The 19,749-nt window shown below is 44.8% G+C and overlaps 1 protein-coding gene across 1 annotated transcript in view; it reads right to left on the bottom strand.

The window, feature by feature from the left end:
• Nucleotides 1-19,749, bottom strand: part of macf1a (microtubule actin crosslinking factor 1a) — a 229,969-nt gene that overhangs the window by 53,550 nt on the left and 156,670 nt on the right. Inside the window, exons 41-65 of the mRNA XM_013915833.1 lie at nt 19,435-19,722; nt 18,421-18,570; nt 18,034-18,267; nt 17,657-17,836; nt 17,396-17,569; nt 17,059-17,226; nt 16,000-16,191; nt 15,735-15,908; nt 15,368-15,491; nt 15,062-15,261; nt 14,606-14,923; nt 14,347-14,513; nt 12,799-12,955; nt 12,585-12,696; nt 11,680-11,742; nt 10,944-11,182; nt 10,680-10,809; nt 9,406-9,605; nt 8,772-8,999; nt 8,408-8,684; nt 7,599-8,191; nt 7,294-7,482; nt 7,008-7,214; nt 5,428-5,745; nt 5,151-5,333 (exon numbers count right to left, since the gene is read on the bottom strand). Coding sequence (XP_013771287.1) covers nt 5,151-5,333; nt 5,428-5,745; nt 7,008-7,214; nt 7,294-7,482; nt 7,599-8,191; nt 8,408-8,684; nt 8,772-8,999; nt 9,406-9,605; nt 10,680-10,809; nt 10,944-11,182; nt 11,680-11,742; nt 12,585-12,696; nt 12,799-12,955; nt 14,347-14,513; nt 14,606-14,923; nt 15,062-15,261; nt 15,368-15,491; nt 15,735-15,908; nt 16,000-16,191; nt 17,059-17,226; nt 17,396-17,569; nt 17,657-17,836; nt 18,034-18,267; nt 18,421-18,570; nt 19,435-19,722 — 5,265 coding nt within the window. The remainder of the gene's footprint in view (nt 1-5,150; nt 5,334-5,427; nt 5,746-7,007; nt 7,215-7,293; nt 7,483-7,598; nt 8,192-8,407; nt 8,685-8,771; nt 9,000-9,405; nt 9,606-10,679; nt 10,810-10,943; nt 11,183-11,679; nt 11,743-12,584; nt 12,697-12,798; nt 12,956-14,346; nt 14,514-14,605; nt 14,924-15,061; nt 15,262-15,367; nt 15,492-15,734; nt 15,909-15,999; nt 16,192-17,058; nt 17,227-17,395; nt 17,570-17,656; nt 17,837-18,033; nt 18,268-18,420; nt 18,571-19,434; nt 19,723-19,749) is intronic.

Genomic DNA, 19,749 nt, shown 5'->3' with positions numbered 1-19,749 from the left:
CATATGTGAAAACAGGATGGCCAAGTATAAACATGTACATGATAAATGGCAAAACTCTTGCTGGGAACAGAGAGCCAGGCAGGCAGCAGCACTGCCGGCTCATTACATCGTACATGTTCTCCTAAAGGCATATTATTAAATCAGTGCCAATGCAACAAGGGTTTGAGAACGAACACATAGACCAGACTGAAACGTTTTATGATTTACTGGAACCTTTGAATAGACTTGGACAAAGAGCAAACATTTATGCACCCACTGATAAATGAACTGCATTAACTTTTGTTAGCCTCCCTTTTTTCATCTGGCACGATAATCAGATCAAAGTCCAATAATGTGTTTCATGAGAAAACGAATGTCTCGTTCTGATTAGCTATTTTAAGAATACTGAGACAGTAAAAATGGTAAACATCAGTATGTTAGTACACTGATGTTACTTTTTAGCTCTGCTTACCCGAACAAAGCTGCTACTGGCTTCTTGATTTGAGAGACATAAACAAGCTTTCGGGGTTAAAAATGAGCAAAACAAAGTAGTAAAGCTGCAGTTCTTCTAGTGGCCACTTGAGGCCGACTCATTAAAATGCATAGTCTCATTATTAAAAAAGATTTGGTCTTTAAAGCTACTTTTTTCCGTCATGACAACTCTGCATGGGATTTCTTAACACTCACCTGCCTAAATATTATTAAGACTTCCTCATTAGGGGCGTGTCTGCTTTCTCTGTTAACTCCGTTACTAAACTCAAACTCTCAGCCCAATTTATGGTTTTAATGAACTGAACAGTCTGTTCAAGAAGTTTGTGCCCTGGTTATAGTTAAATACTAGTTTAATTTAGATGTTACTTAGCACTAATTAACAGGTATATGTGCATGTGTACCCATACAGTCTAGTGATGGAGCTTGATAACCTAGCTCACACATTAGCACTTCTTGGTTTGAAATAACAACACAGTGAAGGTCAAAATGCTAAAATCGAGGCTTCACAAACCCGTGGGTGACATCGAGGTGGCGGTTTCTTGGATTTTCAACCCCTGCCAAAAAACTTTTACATTAAACATCACATTTTTCAGTCAGTGACATCTGCTCACTTTCAGTTTCTCACAGCCAAACTTTTAGATGTTTATCTAAGAACAAAATGATGTTTCCGAGGCTCGGAGTGTCTTGAATAAATCGCAGTGTAACAGGAATGCTAATAAAGAGACAAAGAGCAGAAGGAGACTGCTCTCTCGCACCCTCATTGACTCAGTAAGCCTCTGTGAGATCACCATTGGGAACTTTAAACAATAATCTGACAACATCACCACCCACTCCCATGACCCCATCATCCCACGGCTAGCACACACACACACACACACACACACACACACACACACACACACACACACACACCTCATCTTGAGCCCACTGGTCTTTTTAAGCATTGGCATGACATCATCTCTCTGGATTGGAAAAGGGGTCTGTTGGGGGAGGGGAAGGGGGCTGAAGAGAGGGGAGAGGGGTGGCCCGGTCTGTTTTAGAGCCAGACAGACATGTTTAGGTTTGAAATGAGCCGGGCTGGATCGGTTACAGAGAGAGTGAAACAGAGAGAGAGGTGGAGGGGAGAAAAACAAAACCAGGAGGGCTGGTTCACGAAAGTGGACGAAAGACATTTTCTCATCTCAAGACTATTAGAGGACACAGGACAAGATATTCTTCAGCTACCAAGAAAAAAAATGAAAAAAGTCAAAACGGGGTCAGACAGAAGACCAGAGCAACGTAAACCGTCTATCAAATAATTCCTCATCTTTCCCTGTGTATCTGTAATCCTGCCCGATAGTTTGTCTTTTTCTCGATTCTTCACAATACCCCCCTGCTATCCTCTCTTCGGTGCCCTCCTATAAATACCCCCCCTGCCCCCAGATAGAGTGACAGACCATTTCTCCATGCTCTACATACCCTGCAGACAGTAGCTATTATACATTCTGCCCGTGATATTTTTGCAGTCTGTCTGCACCTCGGCTCACAGTTCACAGCTTTAATAGAGGAAAGGTCTTCATCACTGAAAAACAACACAAACTATTTACCTCTTAAATAACACATACAGACACGCGATGGAATATTTGACTTATATTTTGATTGCGTCTGTTTCACTACAGCTGAAATGCTGCAATTTCACACTGTAGCAAATAGAGTAGACCATTTATCAGGTCTATAGCCATGCTCGTGGCTTTTTAAGGCGGTATGGGCATTTTATTGTCGTGTGTCAAGTTATGTAGCTGTATGTATGTTTCTTTATTTGATCGGAGATTGAGCTTGAGCGATGCTGCAGCTTTGCTTCATCATCTGAGAACAATGAAATCTGTATAGACATTATAGGGAAGATCCCGAGGGCCAGATTTACTAAACAGGGAAAAATAGCGTGTGAGTGAGTGTAATCCACAAATAAATTGAACATTAGATAATACCTTCACTGTATTTAATTAAGAAACATTTTTTCTTGTCACCATGCGTATGATGCGTGCTTGTGTAAACTCATTTAAGGGCTAAAATCTTGTTAAGAGATTTCTTTTCTGCATCAAAATGAAAATATGCTGGAAAAGCTGCTTATTATTAATATGAAACATGCTTTATTTGATAAAAAATAATATCAGTTGCCTCTTTAAACCTTGTAAACACTGAAATATTGCTTTGACCTAATTACTCCCAGTCATATGGCGCATTAGTACACCTGCAGATCTGCTCGCTAACATGATTAATTCAAGTGCAAAATATTTGACGGAGCTTCAGACTCTTTGATGTGGCTCCGTTTTTCAAGTGTAGCCTATTTATCTGGATCTCTCCTCTCATCCTTCCCTTCTTCTTTCAGCAGCTCTTTATCTCCTCTATTTGTTTGTTCTCTGCTACACATTCCCTCGGCTCGCTCTCATTAAGAGCCCGGTGAGGGGGAAGAAGAGAGAAAAACCCAGAAACGCACACAAAGAAAGGTTAGTAGGCCAAGAAGGAGGCGCACCGGAAATTAAGATGTTTCAATATATCCGAATAATCAAATTAGGATGGAAGAAAACAAGAAAGGTGCAGAGGTTTAAAAAGTTGAGGATGAAGAGAAACAGGAACAAAGAGTCACATGGAATGAGTAAAAACTCTTCTTTGATCCACCCACGCATCTCGACAACAGCGGAGATGATCGCTCTCAAGGGGACGAGGACGACTCAGACTAAATTTGTCGTGTGCAAAAAAATGATTAGCGCCCGTATTATGCGAGTCATCGATCATCCTGAAAAAGCAGGACCTTCCTGAAGCGCCACAAGCTGCAGATGGCAGAAAATGCACTGACTGTGCGTGGGACTCATTGCATACTACTCCTGAGCTCTCACATAGTTGTCTAAAGTGGACAGGATATTACATCATGTCAAGAAAATGTACTCGTTAACGAGAGAAGTCAGACTGAAAGACTAGCCTAGGCCTGTGAACCGAACACTGGAGGTGCCAGGAGTTTCTCCCAGCGGGATTTTTTTCTTTAAATGCAGAACGAGCTGTAAACAGTTATGTCTTAGTGACAACTTACAGTATTACAGTACATACAGGATTAAGGATTTCATTATTTAGGTTAATACCTCACTGTAAACATGCGGTGTGTAAACAGTCAGATCCTAAATTTGGATCCACTGGCTCAGAATTATCACATTTCTTACTCCAGTATTTATTTTCCTGCAGTTCAGTCTTCTGCCACAATAAGTCAGCTGTCGATTGAAGTTGTGAAGCAACTTGAAAAGAATGTGCTGTGTTTGTGTCGTTGTAAATCCAGAAACTTTGGGTTATGGGCTGTTAACAGGACAAAATAAACTTCTTACAGAGGTCACGTCTTCAGGAGTCCTTCCAGTAATTTTACAGGCAATTTAATTTCTACTCAGCAAATGTGTCATTTGCTTTATTTTTCTTTTCTAATCTTTCAGCTCCAGCCTCTTAGTAATTGTTAAACCCGTAAACTGTAAATTTGCAACACAGGATTCAAAATATTTGATCAAATCTTGGTTTGATTGAAGTCTGAAGCTGGGTGGTTCTGTGGTGGCTAGCAGCCTCTCAGTATCTAATGTTGTATGTTATAAGCTTAAAACCGCACTCTCTGTGTAGTGCAAGCTGTATTTATATGGTTTAGAAAGTTTATGTAACGCCCAGACTACCACCGAAGACTCGCGCTGGGAAACGTGTCCTCAAACGCCTCAAATCCTCGAGGTACAAAGGAGCAGCACAAACAAAGACAGTACAGCCATTCCTTGTGTTTACAGAACCCGAGCTCGTCTCAACCACAAGAAAAGGAAAAAATAGACTCGTTTTGCCTCGGCATCAAATTTAGATCATTTTCCATCACCACAGTGACGAGGCTAACGAGGTCAAAACGCTAGCTGGGCGGGGCTTGAACATCACGAGGAGGGAGGGGCGTCATAAGTATTTGAGGGAGGGAGAGTGCGTTCACATATTGGCTGGAAATGTTGACAGAACCACAACTATCCTTAAAAGAACAGGAGCTGCGTGATTCAGCAGCGTGTCAGGCGTTTCAAAGAGACATGCGAGTCAGCTAATCACCGTGTCCGAGTCCTGATGCACAACAGGAGTCCCCCCCACACACACACACACTCACCCCCACCCATGTACCTCATGGTCTCTAGAGAGATGAGCAAGAGGAAGAGCACAGATACAGACCCCCTCAGAGACACATATTGAATGTCACTATTCATAACTCACTCACACACACGCAGCTCTAAATCAAAGCTCATGTTACGCTGAAGAGTCGCTGTGTATCAGTGCAATTTCATTTCAATGGCATCATGAGAAGGGAGACACACAAACACGAACAACCCGTTCACCCGGAGCTATTTTAGATTCTTGCATGTCGTCGACGAGCAGACACAATACCCGCCTGAGCCGATGATAAACTCTTGTCTTCTCAGAATCATACATATACTGTAGTCATAACAACGAACAGTGGAAATCACTCAATCGAGCTGAATGTAACAAGGAAAAAAGAAGATTTGGTACAAACTACTGCAAATCTGATTCCTTGTTGAAAAACCTCAAAACATTCAGTGACAACGAATTCAGTGGCTGCAAACTCGCTGCTTTCACAGTCACACACACACAGACTGCACACATCCACGTTAATAACCAGTGAGTCCTACCTTGAACTCCTGCAGCTGCTGCTTAATCATCTCCACCTCTGTGCCAACCAGGCCCTGCGCATTCAGATTCTCTTCTGCTCTTCCCAGCAGGCCTTGCAGCTCAGCCACCAGCCTGTAGAAATCACGAACACGGTCCGCAGCATCCTCGATTTGGTCCAACCTGGCCTGGCCGCGTTCACTCAGCTAGAGAGCAGAAAACACAAATCAAGGATGTTACTAACATTTACCAAAGCCGAGTCAGGATAACCTCCATCACATCAGCGTCCTCTTCACTCACCTTGCCGGCCTGGCGGCTCAAAGCCTCCGTCTCCCTCCTGAGTGCGAGGAGGTCGGGAGAGGAGCCTTCGCGCCGCAGCATGGTGGTACACTCTGACGCGTGGCCCTCCAGCTCAGTCCTGAGGTTGGCCAGACGGGAGAGGAAGCCCTTCAGGGCGTCGGCCTGAGAGGCCAAGGAGTCCGCGTCGCGTCCAACGGGACTGAAGGAGTCCAGTTCATCATCAAGGTCGGCGAGACGTGAGAAGACGTCCCGCACGTGAGCCTGGACCTCGCCGACGCCCTGCAGCCGTGACTCCAGGGAGGAGCAGCACTGCTCGATCTGATAGAGGAGGATAACAAGTATTTAACTATGATTGTACTTGACCTTAAAATGCATTAATTTAACAACACACGTTAAAGAGATTTAAAAATACAGCAGCATCTGCCTTACAACTGAAAGACCATCTCCCCACGTTTTACTCTGACATGAAATCTCTTTTCTCTGAAGCGTCAAACCAGAAAACATCACAAATGAAAGGGCAGAAAGAGCATGACGACTTTTTGCTTTTCAGTGCAGCGACTACTTTTTTGGAAATATTTTCTTTTTAAAAAAAAAAAAAAGCAACAAAAGCAACAAACAAGAACCAGAAATTTAATAAGAATAGAGACCCAGTAATGATATCAGCTTAGAACAGAAGACTGCACAAATTAATCAGACAGAGAGAAGCCTGTGTGGTAATATTTTCTGTCCAAAGCAACAGCTCAAGGCTAGGGAACAACGTGTAACCAAACCAGAAAATGATGCAACACAGCAGCGAGCATAAATAGATTTCGTCTGTGTAGGTGCAAGGAAGGGACAGTAGAAGCATCATTGCCCAAAGCACCGCAGAACTGTTTCCTCGGCAGCAATGTCATCAGATCGATAGTTTGTCTTGTTTTAAAAAAAGGTAAATAAAACATCTTAGAGGATCCCAGCGTAGCCTGATGGCTTCGATACTGTATACAGTGAGAAGTTGTGTGGTAGTTGTGACCTTAAATGGAATATATGGAAGCTGGATTGCAGAAATAAGATGAAACGTTATGGGCGCTGAATTCTGAACGCTCTGGTTTACATTTCAAACTGTGACAAAGTGCTGAACGTCCACACCGACCATACACAGCATCACTACTATAACATTAACAGCCAAACTCCTCGGACAGCTATAGCTGTTCTGCTCTCCCTCAGTTCACTGACACACTCACTAGATCAGACACCCTCTCACACAATGACCCTTGGAATAAATCGTTCGTCCGGTGGTAAAACATGTCTTCAGTCCAGATTGCAAAAATTGCTGGTTGGGTTTCATCAACTTTTATGGCTCCTTTCATCACTGCCCCTTTGTCACATCCTGCTGTTTTACCAAAGCATGTTCCCGGGTGGCAGATTTGGCACTTTAATATGTGCATCAAGTATATTTTAGACAATTCCAGGCCACGTACAGGTAATCAGGGAATAGGAAGTTCACCCTTTTTGATAAACACAGATGTATCTGATGCCCGAGTACATTAAAGAAACTTTAACAACCCCCCTCCCTTTTTAATTACAATGACCCTGCTCCCCACCTTGTCAGTAACATCTTCATACTCTTTCTCTGCATCTTTGGCCTGCTCCTGGAGTCTCCGTGTTCCCTCTGTGCTGCCTCCTGGTGTCTGGGGTGCATCCTGCACCAGCCCCTGAGCCAGGTCTCTCAGGTAGACCACCTGAGGCTGCAAGGATCTCAGACTCTCCTGCTGACTTCTCAACCTCTCCAGGCTTTTGGCACTGCATGCCTGAATGTGAAAGAAGGCGATGTGGTCACTGCTGGCAATAACGTAAGTGTGAAGGTTAATGATCAGTGCTTTTCAGTACCTGAGGTCCTAGAGCCTCCTGCACTTCGATTTGGTGCTTGGCAGCCTCCAGTCTCCTCTCCACTGCCTGTCTACCTTCTTCAAACTCCTTCAGACGGCTGGCCAGCTCCTCCAGCTGGGCGGTGCGATTGTGGAGGCTTTCGCCCAGTCCATCTACCCTCCGGTTCAGCTGAGCCTTCTCATCACGTACCTACAAGAAAACAAGTGTGTTTATCATTTACTGAACTTTAGATTTATTCATGCACTTTAATCTTGCATCGCCAATCAGATGAATGGATTTATCACTCTCCATATTTCAGTCCATACCTCTTCCTCCCCGATGCAGCACTGCTCCAGCAGCTGATCAGATGCAGCATTAAAGGCTTCAAGTAGAGGTTGTCGTCTCTCGATGTCCAGGGACAGATTTCGTGCTTTCTGCGAGGCTTCGTCCAGGGCAGACGAGTCCAGTGATGGTTGTAGCTCTTTTTCTTTCCCTTCGCAGTCTGCTAACCACGGTACCAGCTCAGCCTTGTGCTGCTGGTAAGTTTCTGCTTTGTTCAGAGTGTTTTTCAGTCTTGCCTCCCTGTCTGAGATCCTGTGGTTCAGGCCCTCCCAGTCCTGTCTCAAGGAGGTCAGACGGGCCTGCAGGGCTGAGCGCTCGTCTGCTGGTAGAGTGGCGAGGAGCGACGCTCCCTCAGCCTGGATCAGCTCGTAGGAGCCTCGCTGACTGGCAATCCCACGCTGGAGCTCATCTGTCTCTGCCAGCAGGGAGCGAATGGCCTCCGGCTGACAGGGCAGGGCGACGGTTGATGATTCTCTAGGATCTGTCTGCTTGTCAAGCCAGGAGCGCAACTCCTCAAACATCTGCTGGAACTGCTGGGTGGACGACAGGGCAGCCTGGAGCTGAGACAGACCGTCAGCTAAAGGAAAGAAAAGCAGAGCAAGAGGAATTAGAAACAAACACCAAACAAGTACATTAATTAAAATGACAAAAAGGACTTCAGAAGGTTCTGATGCATTTATCAGTGAGTTAGTTGGTAGCAGTTTTTTGCATCAACAATTATGAATCATAATAATAATAAAAATTGTAAAATAGTAATGATAATCATTCAATGCGCCACATAAACTCAACATACCTGCACGCTCCTCCAAACTCTTGAGCGGCCCGCTGACACTCTCCAGTCGTTTGCTCAGCTCTTCTTTCAGGTAGGGTTCAGCCACGATGGCGCTCAGCTCCTGACAGAGCTTCTCCGCCTCGGCAAGCTCGGTCCGCCTTCTCTCCAGCACAGATCGGATCTCTCCGGTTTCCTGCAGGCGGCGTTTCAGTGCCTCGGGTTGAGCGCTCAGTGAGGCCTGAGCATCCAACCTCTCACTCAGAGCAGACAGACTGGAGGAAAGATCTCGGAGCAAGGCCTGAATGGGAGATTAGAAATGTTTACCACCACATGAGGAATGTGACTCAAGATTCTGCTGAAACCTCTCGACTTGTCTCAGTCTTACCTGGTACCGTTCGCTGGTTCCTTGGGCCTGATCGATGTGGTTCGACCTCTGTGTCAATTTGCTCGTTAGGTCCTCCCACTGCTGGGAGATGGAGCCCAGTTCAGAACGCACCTCTGCCAGGTCCTTGGGGTCCTGAGCAGAGTCACCGGTCTGGGAGAGGATGCCCTCAGCTGACTGAGTCAGCTGGTCAAACTGTGGCCGCCGGGTCTCAAACTCCCGCAGCATGAACTGAAGGAAAGAGGAAAGATCAAAGGCATCATTACAAATTCAATGAAGTAACCTGTCGATATCAAAAACATACAATCTGTCTAAGAATTGAAAGCCTGCAGAAACCCCCCCACTTTTTCTTGTGCTGGATTTTTATTGAACATCACTGTTTCACCTACTCAGAGCTTTAATTCTTTTTACATTTTCTGCCACGTACTTGTAACCTGACACAGCAGATGGTTTGTTAGACAGAACCATCTGGGAACTTGTCCGTGTAAACTGTTGCGAAAAGAGCTGGCACTTTCAAAAATACTTGGCAGGTGATCTGTCTATCACCGTTTTAAATCAGCGAACCAGAAGATGAAGAGAAATTTGCACATAGGACCACATGGCCAACAGCACTTCCGGCTTTATAAGGTAAGCATACCTGTGCTTGCTGTTTCTGTGTGTTGAGCATGTTGGGGTCGATGCTCAGGGGTCCCAGAACGCTCATCATCAGCTCCTTCTCCCTCAGCCAAGGACCCAACTGATTGGCCGCTGAGGCAAAGCTGCCCAGCCTATCAGCGCACGTCTCGAGCTCAGTCTGCCTCTGAGCCGCGGTCTGATTAGCCGTTTGCCAGCGGGAGTCTGAGGAAGTAATCAAAGCAGACGTGAGAAAACTTCAGTCAAACTGTTGATGAACGTGTTTGTATATTCCTCATCTAAAAACTAACCAAAGGGAACAGATTGTTTAGGGAATATTTTTTCATTTAGCTGTGCAACATTACAGCTCAGTCATATTAGATTTTTCTTCCCCTGCCCCTCCTACCTCTTCTGTCTCCCTCACTGACTCATGTTCTGGGCATCCTGCAGTGCGTGTGTGTGTACTCGGTCCACATGGCTTTGAAAAGACTTTATGAAATATGAAATATAAAGGCCTCCTTCTTGGATTTCACCTTACATATTTCTGTCTCTGTTCGCTCATAGGAGGCCCTGGTAAAAATATCAAGTATTCGAGTGAACAAACAGCTCCGACAGGAACGCTTCCCACTCTCTCCCTGGACGGTATTGATTTCACCTTCTCGTCATCTCATATAAAAGTTATTACAAATTCTGAAGTAACGTGCAAGTTTCCTTCAGAGCCATTTTCAACTAAGCAAAAAAACCCGTCATCTTTTAAGGCCATTTAAAGAAGTCTGGAAAGATTACGTTTCCAGCACGGTCTACATCTACAGTCATCTGCATTTTTATCTGTTTCTTATTGTCCTCTCATATTTATCAAACTTGACATGAGGGAACATAAACTCCCTGACTGCTACGGGTATCACAAGTCATATTTCTCTAAATCAGCGTTTCTTTGTGTCAAGCCCCTCAGGCAGTGTTTGTTCTCTACATCACTGACTTGCATCTCCTCTGCGTGAATCGCTCAGGCTTTGACACAGTGCATCGTCTTCATAATGAATCTCTCCAAAAGTACTGCGCAGTGCAGTGCTCATTCCCGTTTCCTACACACAGGATTTACTTGGGGTGTACTGCACAGGTAAGTGCATACTTGGCAACTCATTGAGCATCCTTCATACATTTATTTTTTCATCCAACGGAAACACTCCCATCACATTATTTTAAAACTACGCTAAGCTCAGCCGTTCCCGTGTCTTGTCTCCATACTAGAGGCTTGTCCAGTCCTACATCATCTTTTCCGCCGTCACCTACAGCACATACCTATCTCTTGCAGCTGTTGTCTCCAGGTGTCTGCTTCTGGTGAATCTGGGTTTTCAGCAATCAGTTTCCTCAGCGTGCTCTTCAGCTCCTCCACCTTTCCTGAGTGCTCGGCCAATTCTGACAGCAGGGCCTGCAGAAGAAAAACAACGTCTGCATATCAAAGCTATTCAATAAAGCAAACAAAACTTGGTTATAACAGATGACTTTGCTGCATCTTTACCAAAGAAAAAAAGGCACCACAAAGCATTAGAGTCTATCCTTTACCTTGTTCTCCTGGGCCTGAGCTCGTACCACCTCCGGTTTGGAGGGAGAGGCGGTCTGTGCCTGTTTCAGGCTTTCCTCTCTGTCTGTCAGCCAGCTCTTAAGCTCTTCTGTGCCCTGCCTGGCCTTCTGCCTCAGCTCCAGCGAGGCGTGCTGCTGACCAAGACGCTCCTTTAACTCCCCGCCCAAAGCGTCATATCGACTGTTCACATCAGACACTGCTACCTGGAGCTCTGTCAGATCTGAGGGCCAAAAAAGGCATAAACCCCGAACATATTAGAAAACCCCGGATACACCAGAACAGAGAAAACCAGCAAACAGGCAAAATCTCAGAGCAAAAGGATAGGAAGACCCACAACTGTACATAAAGAGAAACTTTGGAGTGAAGCAGTGGAGACACCAGTATTTTTTTTTAATGTAATAAATATACCTGCTGTGTTTTGGATGGACAGAAAGCCAGCAGTGACAGGACAGAGTGAGTGCACAGAACACTCTCTAAAAGCACCACTAATGTAGGTGGTGGTCAACTCTCTGAGGTTCATGTTAGACTCTCATTTTAACCATGTGGGGTCTGCTGCTTCTGACTACACAAAGGTTGTGCAGCGGCGTCTCGCTGGCCTTTGTGAATACGCGTGCTGCTGAGATGTTATATAATAAACAGCGAGTGAAAAGACACCACACGGTTAAGTCGGGCTTGATGGAGAAAAAGGACAGAGAGCGAGCTGGAGGGAGAGCTCACCTTTACAGGTGTGAATGCCATTGACACTGCTGGGACCTGCTGAGCCATTGATGTGAGGAGCACCTGGGAGAAAAACACACACAGCTGACTGAGTACAACATGCTCATGCAAACACCGTCGCACAAACATCAACGTGGCGAGCGACGAACCAACGGGTTTGAAAAAAGGTTCAGACACAGGTGCTCAACGGTACCAAAAACATCTGCCAGCGTACAAACAACATCAGCACAGGATGCTCGGGAGGAAGTGAGGAACGCTGAGAGACAGACTTGGGAGAAAAAGACACAGTCTGAACATGGACACAGGAATCTAATGTGTGTAACACACAGCAAGATAAACACTCACTGCATTCGCCTACTTCTGTTTTGGTTTTATTTGACTTAACTATTAAGATGTGTACACAAGAATATCCAACCATGTAACCAGAGGGCAGAACACCTAGAAGTGAGTGGATACAAATGTTTCTGATGTGGTTCAAAGCTGGAGAAAATAACTGGAAAAGTCTGGGATTTAGTTTGTGGTTTTGTTGGATTTCCCTGCAAAGTCTGCAGGTAACAAACTGTTTTAGAAGTTGGCAGTGCTCCCTGTTTCCTTCATTATTTAAACGTGCCGTCGTAGCTTAGCTGCATCACAGGAATGTACCGCGACAGGTCTGATTATTAATACAGATTCATTACACTTGTTGTTTTTGTCGTCGCCTTCCTGCAGTTCTTAATTCATGATTTGTTTTTCATATCTGTTTACCTCAGGTCAAATTACTTTATAAATCCTCCGATGATTCCCCCCCGCCCACACCGTCTGTAATTCTCACTTAAAAGCGCTCTCATGCGTAAACAAAGTCATTTAAACTGAAGCAGAGTGTGAGAGTGCTTATTGATTGGCAGCTTCTGCATCCTCGTTCTTACCCGTTTTGGTCTGAGGAGCGGTGATATCGATGATGAGCGATTCCAGCTCAGAGCCCGTCTTGTTTAGCTCTTGAACTCGGGATCCCTGCGACTCCCAGTCGTGCAACAAGTCCTGAAGTCATAAAGCATTTTAAGGAGTCGTTTCAAGTAGCATGGATATATTTTTTTCCCATGATTCACATTGTATGAATCATTTACTACCAAATTAATTAACCTTAAGCTGCTGAACTCTCCTCTGCAGGCCCTCGGTGTTGAGGTTGGCCTCTTTGGAGGGCAGCTGGTCCTGTGCTGTCTGAAGCCACCTGACGAGGGAGCCGGAGAGGCCGCGGAACTGGAGCAGCTGTTGCTCGCAGGCCTGAATGGCAGCAAACCTGTGTGTGGAAAAACAGACGATGAGGAAGGAAGACGACAGCGTGAAGAAAACAAGTCGTAGACAGAGACCAGAGAACGTACGGAGAACCAGAGCAGGGAAAGTTCTGCTTAAAAAACACATTTTTTAATTTTCATTTTAATGTGATCCATTACAGTATAAACGGTTACCCACTGTAATTTTTTAAAGACAGAAAAATGCCCAGACAAAACACTGCTGACATGAACCAGCCAAGGTCCACGCTGGCCTGGAGGCAGCATTAACGCAGCCTTGACCTCCCTCTGCGTATGTGATCTGTGTCGGGCTAAAGCTGGAAAAGTGCTGACTGCCTGCAGACAAAACAGCTCTGAGAAGACGTCTGGCATGGAGCAGTATCATTATCACGCTGCTATTTTCTCTCCCTCGGGATTCGAGGCTGGGAGTTATCTGAGCGGGCAGTTTATAGGATGGACAATGAGCCATGTGAACTCTGCTTATATTAGTACCCCGGTCAACACATCAGTTCACACTCATTTGAATACAGTAGGCTCACACAGACAGACACAGTACTGTACCCCAGTACTGAGAAACATCACGTAAGATTAAAACAAACCCACATCCTACAGTATGTCGTATGAGTGCCGTTTAGCCACTATAAAATTAGAAATAATATGTTGATTTTACAGAAGGCTGACTGCCCCACCAATCTGAACTATAATCCAATAAATCTGCACCAGACTGATGGTATTTATAAATTCCCAACCCCCTGCTGACAGGCTTTAAGTGTGGCTGCTCACTGATACAACGTGAGGCCCTGTAGGCATAGCAACCGGTGCCTCGTGAAGGTTACAAATTTAGAAAACAAAATTTGGAAACCGCTCCACTCACACAGTAAGTGTTTTAAAATCTTAGACGAATCAAACCACATCCTAGGTTTGCTCTGAATTCATCTCCAAGGTCGTCTCATTTGAAGTAAGTCTAGAACGGGCTGACATTTTTATGATTCACACATCTGGGAGCAAATGGTAAATAAAGGAGCCATGGCACTGTTCAGAGATTTGTATCTGGGGCCCTCTTGTGTATTTTATAGTGAACCTGGCAACTGATGAGACAGGAGCTGCATCATCCTCTTTTAGGAAACTTGCACACATGAATTTCAATTCTATATTATACTGTTATAAAAGAAAAAGTCTTAAATTACCACGTTATCTAAATTTAAAGGGACATTAGCTGTAAAAGTTTCTGTTTTCTATGATTTTTATTACTCAAAAAACAAACAAACACCAAAAAAACCCAAAAAACTTGTGAGCATGAACTCTTTCCTTACAACACAGTTTGGGTCCCTTTAAAAACACTTATTCACATTTACAGCTGCACAACCTGAAAGTGCATTTTTCACATTGGTGTTTTTACCTTTCGTTTACATTTTCTTCCAGTTGGTTGAATTCATCAGTGACCTCTTTGACATTGTCCAATAAGCTTTGAGTATTACTGAAGGGTTTTGATTGGCTGAGCTCGGTGCCAAGGTTGCAGAAGGATTTCAGCTGCCCGGCTTCCTGTTCCAGCTCCGATCGGACCTCCTGAGAAAACACACACAGACAAAAATGTTGGACGGAGCCACCGTATGACCAATCCACTGACCTATTAATGAAAATCTGTCGACCCTGCTAACCTCAATGGTCTGCCTGTAGTCGTCCACGCTGCGGTCCGGTTGACCGACGGGACTCAGAGCCTTCACTCGGCTCTGGGTGAAGACCTGGAGGTCTGACCCCAGCCGCTCGTAGCTCTCCAGCTTGGGCAGCAGCCCTTTGAGCTCAGCTTCCCTCTCAGCCTGGCTGGCCTGTGCTGCAGTGAAGCGCTGAGTCAGATCTTCTAAACTCCTCTGAAGGCCTGAAGCCGTGGAGGCGTCTGAGGTGTGAAGCAGTTTGGAAACAGAGTCTCGTGTTGCGTCCACACTGCCCTGCCGGGAGAGTAATTCCTGCCGAAGTTTCTGAACAAGAAAGATGAAAAAAAAAGAGTAGGATGGAGATTTATTATAACTATAAACCTACAAAATTCAGGCAATTTTTTTCAGATGTTTTATACTTTGTGAAAAAATTCAGCATTTTTCTTTTGGTAATTATCCCACCTGGTTCTGAGTAAGGGCATCCTGTACAGCCTGTGCAGTGGGTTCAATTGGTCCAGGGCTCAGAGCCAGTTTGTCCAACCAGCTCAGCAGACCCTTGAGGCCCTCCTGGACGCTGACAGATTGGGCCACAGCTGTCTGCAGCTGCTCGGCCCGTTCTGAGACAGATGTGGAAAGGGAGTCGAATCTCTTCTCCAAGCCATCTAAAGAGAAAGGGTGCGAAACAAGTCAAGCTGTGAAAGAGCCCAAATAAAGGCTCTGTGGTCTGTGATTATAACTGAAGTCAACGTGTTTGGCAGATTAAATCACCTGCAGCACACAGGATGTCAACAGCTTTCAGGGAAGGAGATTCATCTGTGCTGACCAGATCTCTTCCTGCCCTCTTCACCTTCTCCAGCTGCACCGAGCGCTCTGCCAGCTCATCCTGAAGCAGCTGGAAATAGAGATACCCATAAAACCCATAAATATTTCCTATAATCCTCACAAATATTACAGCCTTTTTTCGTTATCTGAAAAATTAAATTAATGTTTTTCATAATTTCTTTGCATGATATACAGCTATGGAATGAAGACTGCAAATTAAGCCATGTTTTTGAATGTGTCTCAATTGCATATTTTCTCTTTTCTCTGTCATTTTGTGCTCATTAATGCAGGTGTTGGTCATTGCATGCTTCACCTGTACTTGTCGTAGTGTGTTCTGTAGGTTCTGCGGGTCTGTCTCTGCGCTGGCCTTCGCTATGCTTTGGTTCTGTTCCTGAGTGCTGAGCCAGGAGTGGAGGGAGACGACCTCATCCTGGTACTGCTGGTATCTCTCCAACAGGCCGGACAAACGGCTGCCCAACTCTGTTGACTGCACATAGCACACAAAGGTTTTTAAGCATATACATGAACCAAATGTTACGTTTAGCACAGTTCCTAATGATTATCAGAACTTCCTTCACCTTGGTGTGTAGAGTGGTGTATCTGTGGTTGGCATCCTGTAGATTGTCAGTTACCAGCTGCTTGGTGCTCTCCAGAGATGCATCTGAACCACCACCTTGCTCCAGAGCTCCCTGAACAGAGTCCAGAACTTTCTGACCCGAGATGGAAACGAAGCGCAAGTCCGCCTTGTGGCAAATCACATCTTCGGCAAGCTGGAATTACACATGTATTGTTAATTAAAGAAAAAAACAACAAAACATACATTAGCAACAGTGATTTCAATCTGGGCCCAGCCCATTTACTTCAGTTCAAGGCAGCAAAAACCACGTTCGGCTAATTCATTCAAACTGCAGAGCCACAACGCCACAAGCAAACTTGTCTGCCTGGAGAATTTTCTGCTCAGTAGTAGATGCAGTACAGAGTTTGAACTTCTAAAGGTTTGCTTTTTCCTTCTTTTTTGAGAGGGAAAAAAGGCTTTACAGATGTGCAGCTCACCCAGTGACATCACCACCTTGTCTCTATCTGCAGGACTGAGGTCAGCATCATGTGAAAAATTAATTTGATACAACAGCTCCCTCTTGTGGAGAATTAATGGCATCCCATTTGGAAACAGTCCATATGTATAAGTTTGTGATCTTCATGAGAAACTTCATATTGAAATATATAAAAGTGTTGAACATAACAGATGAAAACAGGTAAGGTTTTAATGCTGTAACATGTACTTTCTCCTAGACTTTTTAAAATTGATGCAAGTATCAACCTAGAAGCTAATATTACCTACATACATACAAAAGGTTGGTTTTATTTTGAAAAGGCTTATTGTCTTAACTTTCACAGTGTAGATAATAACCCAACATGAAGACAAAGTTCAACTCTGCACCCCTGCCTGCTGAGCTCCGATGATTGTTCTCACAGTATTGTAAACGCTGGAGATGCTGTCGCTCTAGTGTAAAAACTATGTCATAACATCATTTCCAAATTATCTTAAGCATTTTCTTTCTGTAAAAAACAAAAAACCTTTCATAATGAAGGAAACCATCTGTGTTAGCAACGACTGGCTGGACTCTACTTCCATGTACCTTTCTGTGCTCGTCTAGCCTGCCCTTAAGTCCTTGTGCATCTGTTTCTCCTTCGCCAAGAGAACGAAGATCCCGTTCACTTTGTTCCAGCCAGGTACCCAAACTTCCATGTTCCTGGAGGAATTTTGTCAGCTCATCTTTCAGAGCCTCAGACTTTCTCAGACGGTCCTACAAGATAAACGATACAGGAGAGGCAGTCAGTTACCACAGGGGCTAAACACAAATCACTAATTACCTCATTAAGTTGCAACTGAACAAAAAAGATATTCCTAGACAGTGCACATATTATGTATGGAGAATAGCACACTATTTATATATATATTTATACTTTTAGTACCTGGCAGCTCTTCAGTTTGTCCTGGTGCTGAGCCTGCAGCTGGTCCAGGGCAGCCCTGAGTCGCTGTTTCTCTTCAGGAGGAACTGTTGTGTCAGGCTGCTCCAAAAGGGACCGAGTCGACTGGGTGATCTGCAGCAGCTGTGTCTGCTGAGCCTGGAGCTGCTGAAGCTCCGCCTGGCAGAAAGATGATATCGGTCAGAACTCTGTAACATTGTAAGGCATTTAAATCAAAATGTGCCAAACACAGATCAGAGAGTTAACCTGTAGCATCTCAGTATGTGACATCACAGCGCCCTCTGGTGGTGAAAAAGGGGAATCAATAACATCCTGGGCTGCTGAAGATCCAGCTAGAGTCTTTCCAGGTTGGTTAAGGGTGGACAGTTCATTCAGGAGGGAGTCTATATGAGTTCGGGTCTCCTGTAGTTCTTCCACTGCTTTCGCCTGGAGAGGAGAAGACGGGAGCAGAGTGGTGGGTAGAAGACGTTAAATTAAAACCTAGTTGCTTTAAATTTTAGGTTTTAACTTTTAAAATGCCTTTAATGTATGAAAAAATATCTTCAGAAATGGGTAAAAATAGTTGTTTTAACAAGGGGACTTTTAAAATTCTGACAGATGTACGACCACATTGCTGCTCTTACCCTTTGTGTGTTCTGCTGCACAGTGTTATTAATGGCCGTGTCGAGCTCAGACAGCGTGGTGCTGGTTGAATCTGTCAGAGCACTGTACTGCTCCTTCATTCTTGTTAGCGCCGCCTGGAGGTTCTCCCTCTCCTCTGGGCTCAGGGTTTCTCCTTGCTCTGACAGGAGCTCCTCCACAGACCTGATGGCCTCAGCTATGCCCTCGCCTTTAGTGTGGAGGTCTTTCTGGACTTCCTGAAGACAGAAACAAAGAGATAGAAACATTGTCTTAAATATTAAGGATTAAATTACTAACATTTTTAATGATATAAGTGCGATATGCAGAATTACTGAGCTGAATCTTATACACACAAACAAGAAAGATAGATTAATGTAGGACTTTCACACCTTTAGTTTCCTCTGCTTCTCCTGCAGGATATCCACATCACCTGACTCTGCTCCTGGTCTCTGACTGGCCAGCAGGCTGGCAGCTCCAGCCAACCACATGCTGAGGCCTTCCAGTTTCTGAGAGCACTCTGCTTTCTGCTGCTGAACCACCTGAGAGAAATTGAAGAGAGAAGGAAAAGCAAAGATCCAGAAAGAAAGCAAATGTGAGGAAAACTGATCCTGACCAAATCTCGTACGGACGAGTCCATCATAAACACTTCAGGAACAGCCCACTCGTGATTTTGTTTTACCATTTTTATACCTCTTAACAGAAGCACAGACTACTAAGATGCTATACGTTTGTAGTGCACATTGCCAAGCTTTGAGCAGATTGTGTCCAGAGTTCACACTTAAAACACACACAGAGGCAGACACACATACACATTTACATCAACGTGTCTGACAAGCAACAAACAAACAATACAAAGAGAAATCAAACAAGTATCTGTTTTATTTTTGCTGTTTTTCCTCTTTCTCCCAGGTATTCAGATGAGACAAGAGGAAAAACAGTGACGCGCTGTAGCCAGCAAGGCTTTACTTTACCGCCGTGACACAAGCGATTTTCTTCAGTGGCAATCTGGAACAGCAAGGCAAACAGGTTAATAATACACATGTTATAGAGACATGCAGAGGAGCAAACACACTTGCATAAAAAGTTTCGGTAGTAGAAGTGAGGGTGGTGATACTGTCAAGTAGCAAAGCATTTGCAAAAACAGCAGCAGTGGTCCGAGTACAAAACCGAGACGAGGAGATCAGGTCTGAGTCGATGTGTAATGGCACTACAAGCTGAAACTATGGTGGAGGTTAGCGAGATTATGTTGGGCTTTTCTAATCCGACACATCAGATTTCATGAAACATGAGCTTTTTTTTAGCATGATGACAGTTAACAGCATGGCAACAAACGATGTTAAATATGAAAGCTAACCGAGTGTTTGCGCAGCGTTTAAAACCATCTCAATCATCGTTTTCCAAACCTCTCTCTCCCTCGCACTCTGCCTCTCTTTCTCCTTCTCTTCTTCTTTCTCCTTCTCTTTGCGCTGCCGCTCCCCTTCCCTGTCTCTCTGGGCTGAGAGGGCGTCGGCCCAGGCCTGGGCTTGACCGGAAGCTCTGTGGAAGGCCTTCTGCAGCTGCTGAAGCTGCCCCAGAAGATGCCTGCTTTGCTCAGGGGCCAGGTCCTGCGCCCGCTCTGAGATGAACACCTGAATGTCAAACACTACGTTGTTGACCTCGCTAGAGCGAGCCTTCAGAGAGGACTGGAGCTCCTGAAGGAAAGTTTCACACAAACAAAT

Source organism: Pundamilia nyererei, unplaced genomic scaffold (assembly GCF_000239375.1).
Source record: "Pundamilia nyererei isolate P.nyererei 1_Seehausen unplaced genomic scaffold, PunNye1.0 scaffold00374, whole genome shotgun sequence".
Taxonomy (NCBI): domain Eukaryota; kingdom Metazoa; phylum Chordata; class Actinopteri; order Cichliformes; family Cichlidae; genus Pundamilia; species Pundamilia nyererei.
This window is presented reverse-complemented; position numbering and strand designations above follow the sequence as displayed.